This window comes from Limanda limanda, chromosome 19 (assembly GCF_963576545.1).
Source record: "Limanda limanda chromosome 19, fLimLim1.1, whole genome shotgun sequence".
NCBI lineage: Eukaryota > Metazoa > Chordata > Actinopteri > Pleuronectiformes > Pleuronectidae > Limanda > Limanda limanda.
The window spans coordinates 14240062-14244119 of NC_083654.1; the positions used below are offsets into that span (position 1 = coordinate 14240062).

Sequence of the window (4058 nt, forward strand, 5' to 3'; positions counted from 1 at the left end):
GACTGCATAAATCAAACAAGAGAGGACAACCTGTTCCTGCTTTTCATGTGAATCATTCCCGGCGGAGCTGTCAAGTTGAAAAAAAAACCATCCACAGGACGGCGGCCTCTTAGATGAGTCAGTCAATGTAGCATCATTAGAGTTGCATAAAGTTGTATATAAGGGGATAAGCTCTGCTGATTGATTGGTGTTGCTCTTATAGAGGTCAGACATGTAATTAATGGTGGTTTAGAAGTTTAGAGGTTTATCGTGGTTAAATCACAGCCAGACGACTTGAGTCTCACGGAACAGCCACAAATTAAAATCTCGACTTAAAATGTTGAATGTGCTTTTCATAAACAAAACTACAACTTCTGGAAATATAGTGAGGATGTGTGTACGTCTGTGGTGCCAGCAGCAATATTATGACTCATACCACATCTTTCTACCAAGTTTCGTGGCTCCCATCATCATCATCATCATCTTCTATCATTTGACAACGTCCTTTCTGTCTTATTTTTATTCCAGTGTTTGTGAGTCTATGAAGACAGGCCCAACATCAGCAGCTGCCGGGTTATGAAAAGCTACTTCCTGTTCGCTGAGAGGTAAGAAAAGATCCTTTAATACATCCTTTAGAGGTTTGTTCTATTATTGTGTTGCAGGAAGTTACAGTCCCCCGACTTTTCCTGACGTGACATGAATCCCTCTCTCCCTCTTTCCTCAGCTGCCTCTCTCTCTCTCACTCACATGCGGGCACGTCACCAGATGTCCGAGGCGTTGTGCTGGGGAGTTCTCTACTTGTTGGCAGTCGCAGTGGCGCTGACGACAGAAACACGCCGGCCGTGTCCTAAGTCCTGCAGCTGCGACGCCGAGCTGCTGGAGGTGAACTGCTCTCGCAGTCAACTCAGCACGGTGCCTGACGATTTGCATCAAGATGCTAAAACACTGAACTTAACGCACAATAACATCAAGACTCTGGTGCATCAGCAGTTCCAGAGCTTGACACAACTGTTAGACTTGGATTTAAGCGACAATCTTTTGGCTGTAGTTGAAATTGAGGCCTTTCTCGGCCTGCGAAGCCTACTGACGCTGCGTCTCGCCCGCAACCGCCTGAAGATTATTCCCGTTGGAGCGCTTGCCGGTTTGCCAAACTTGCAGCTGCTGGACATCAGCAGCAATGAGATCCTTGTTCTCCTCGATTTCACTTTCCGTGACTTGGCCGCCCTGCAGTGTCTTATAGCAGCGGATAACGACTTTGTTTTCGTCTCTCATCAAGCTTTCGCTGGACTAACCAGTTTACAGGAGCTGCACATCGACGGCTGCAACCTCACTGCTGTGCCGACGGAGGCGCTCACACAGCTCAGCGTGCTGAGGAGCCTTCGCTTTCACCGCCTGGGCCTCACCACGCTGCCAAACTATTCTTTCCATCATCTCGTGCGCCTCAAGGTGCTGGCCATTTCTCATTGCCCCTGGTTGGAGACGCTGACAGGAAACAGCCTCTTCGGCCTAAACCTCACATCCCTTACTATCACACACTGCAACCTCAGTGCTGTGCCCTACGTCCCCTTGCATCATCTTGTATATCTCGTACACCTCGACCTTTCCTTTAATCCGATCACTCACATTCACGGGAACCTGCTTGGAGACTTGCTGCGGCTCCAGGAGCTCCATCTGGTCGGCGGATCGTTGCTACGCATCGGAATCGGAGCATTCCGGGGGCTAGCACATTTCAAGTTGCTGAATGTATCTAGAAACCTTCTCACCACACTCGAGGCAGGTGCTTTTCAATCAGTGGACACCCTAACAACTCTGGGGCTTGATAATAACCCACTGGCATGCGACTGCCGTTTGCTGTGGGTGGTGCGAAGACGCCTGCACCTGGACTTTGGCGGACAATCCCCCACTTGCACTACCTCTCTCCAGCTGGAGGCCTGGAATTTCCTGGACTTTTCTGACGCCGAGCTCCCGGGCCTGCTGACCTGTCGCCGGCCGCAGATTCTGAACCGCCAACCTCAAGAAGTGAAAGTAGATCAGGGACACACGGTGGTGTTCTACTGCGATGTGGAAGGTGACCCTCTGCCGTCTGTAAACTGGCTAAACCCACTGCTAAGACCTTTAAAGCCTAGTGGTAGAATACGGACTCTCTCTAATGGCTCGTTGGAGGTTCGCTATGTGCAGCCTCAAGACAGCGGCACTTATCTCTGCGTGGCGTCCAATGCAGCAGGAAATGACAGCCTGGCCGCCAGCCTTCGAGTCCGAGCCTTTCCGTCGCCATCTCGTTTTAAAGGTTGGTTCTCCCTCCCGTCCGCCGCTCCGGGGGTGAATGGAAATCAGAAACACCCATTTGATGTTAAGACTTTGCTGATAGCAGCAGCCATTGGGCTCCTTTCATTTTTCAGTTCTGTGAGTGTATGTTTCATTTTCATGTTCTTCTGGAGTAAGAGCAAAGGCCAACTAAAGCACACGGCCACCATTGCATACGTGCCACGCAGTGCCGGGTCGAGCAGTAACGGAGGCAAAGGGAATTATATGGAGACAAGCAGGTTCACCATGAAACTGATATGAGTCAATAAAGAAAATGTCAATTCTAAGCAATTCTAATAAATTGATAATAATAACAATAAATAGGTTGATTTTTAATGGCATGTTAATTTGGGTGAAGTGGCTGTAAATTAATACTTGTATGTGTGAGAACATTAGCTTATATTTCTGTTTCTGCTTTCTGCTCTTCTAGGAAAAATAAAAACCAAAGTCAGTGGAATAACAAATTCACCACGTAGATATATAAATGTATTTGTTGACTGCTGTTGCAAATATTTCCCGTTGTTAAGGTTTATTCATAGAAACTATTTAAAATCTCAGTAGAGAAATAGTAGAGTACAACAGTTCATAGTCCTGTCTGGTTCAATTATCTTATGTTCTTAGTAGATAACAAGAATATAACAGAGAAACCTTATGTTAAGGTTAATGTGTAAAACACTTGCATGTCTTTTCTATTTTAATTTTTTTTTGCTATTATTCTGATACTGTACTCATTCTTAATTGGATCTTTGCACTGTATTTTTTGTATGTTTTTATTTCCCCAATAAATCCCTTCATGTGTCTTCTGTAAAACAAACAACAGCAGACATTAAAATGATTGTGCTTTCAAATATGTAGATTGTGTTGTCGTTATTCCTGTGATTTTGTTAAGATAAGATGATGAACAAAAATCATAATGTTCATCATCAAAGTTGTTCAGCCAAGTCATGTTGTTGCCATGGTAATACATCAGCTCAGTCTCCAGGCATCTACAGCACTAGTTTCCATGACGATAGAATCAAAGGAAGCACTACATTGTTATTGTTAGCTTAATGAAAAGTATGTAAACACATATTCAAGGTGAAATATCATGTTAGTTTTAAACAAGCTGTGTTTTCAAGTCAAAATTATTAAATAACAAAAATTGAGTTAAATCATATATTTGAGTTAAATTATATTCAAAAATTGAGTTAAACTAAAGTTAAAAGTCGAGTTAAATAAAACTAAAATTTAGTTAAATTATATTCAAAATGGAAGTAAATTTAAAGTTAAAAATGTAGTTAAACTTATTGAAATATCTTTGTTAAATTAATTCAGAAAATTGGGTTAAATTAAATTTAAAAATTGAGGTAAATTAATTTAGAGAATTTAGTTAAATTAACTCGAATATTAAATATACTTAGAAAATTGAGTTATATTACTATAGAAAAATTAGTTAAATCAAATCAAATATTCGAGTTAAATCAATTGAAATATTTGAGTTAAATTAAACAAAATTAAATTTAACTAAATTCAAATAAAAAAAAACATATTAAAATTAGTTTAAATAAGAAAAAAACATCAATTAAATTTAAAAATTTAAAAAATTTAAAAAATTTAAGAAAAAAATCATACGAACAAGTTTTTTTTTAAAAATGTTGTAAGCTTTTGTAAAGGGTCACAAGTTTAATTGTAAAATATCCAGTGTTGAAGGTACAATTTTAGCCATAGACTGTATGATTTTAGCCAATTCATCATTTATTTAATTAATTGATAATTGGAATCGTAATGGCAAAACA

The 4058-nt window shown here is 40.7% G+C and overlaps 1 protein-coding gene across 1 annotated transcript; it reads left to right on the plus strand.

The window, feature by feature from the left end:
- Positions 1–726: 726 nt before the first annotated feature.
- On the plus strand, positions 727–2544 carry LOC133026466 (leucine-rich repeat and immunoglobulin-like domain-containing nogo receptor-interacting protein 1). Its single transcript, XM_061093361.1, has one exon. It carries the CDS (start codon positions 727–729, stop codon positions 2542–2544), a length of 1818 nt encoding a protein of 605 aa, XP_060949344.1.
- The last annotated feature ends 1514 nt before the right edge of the window (positions 2545–4058 follow it).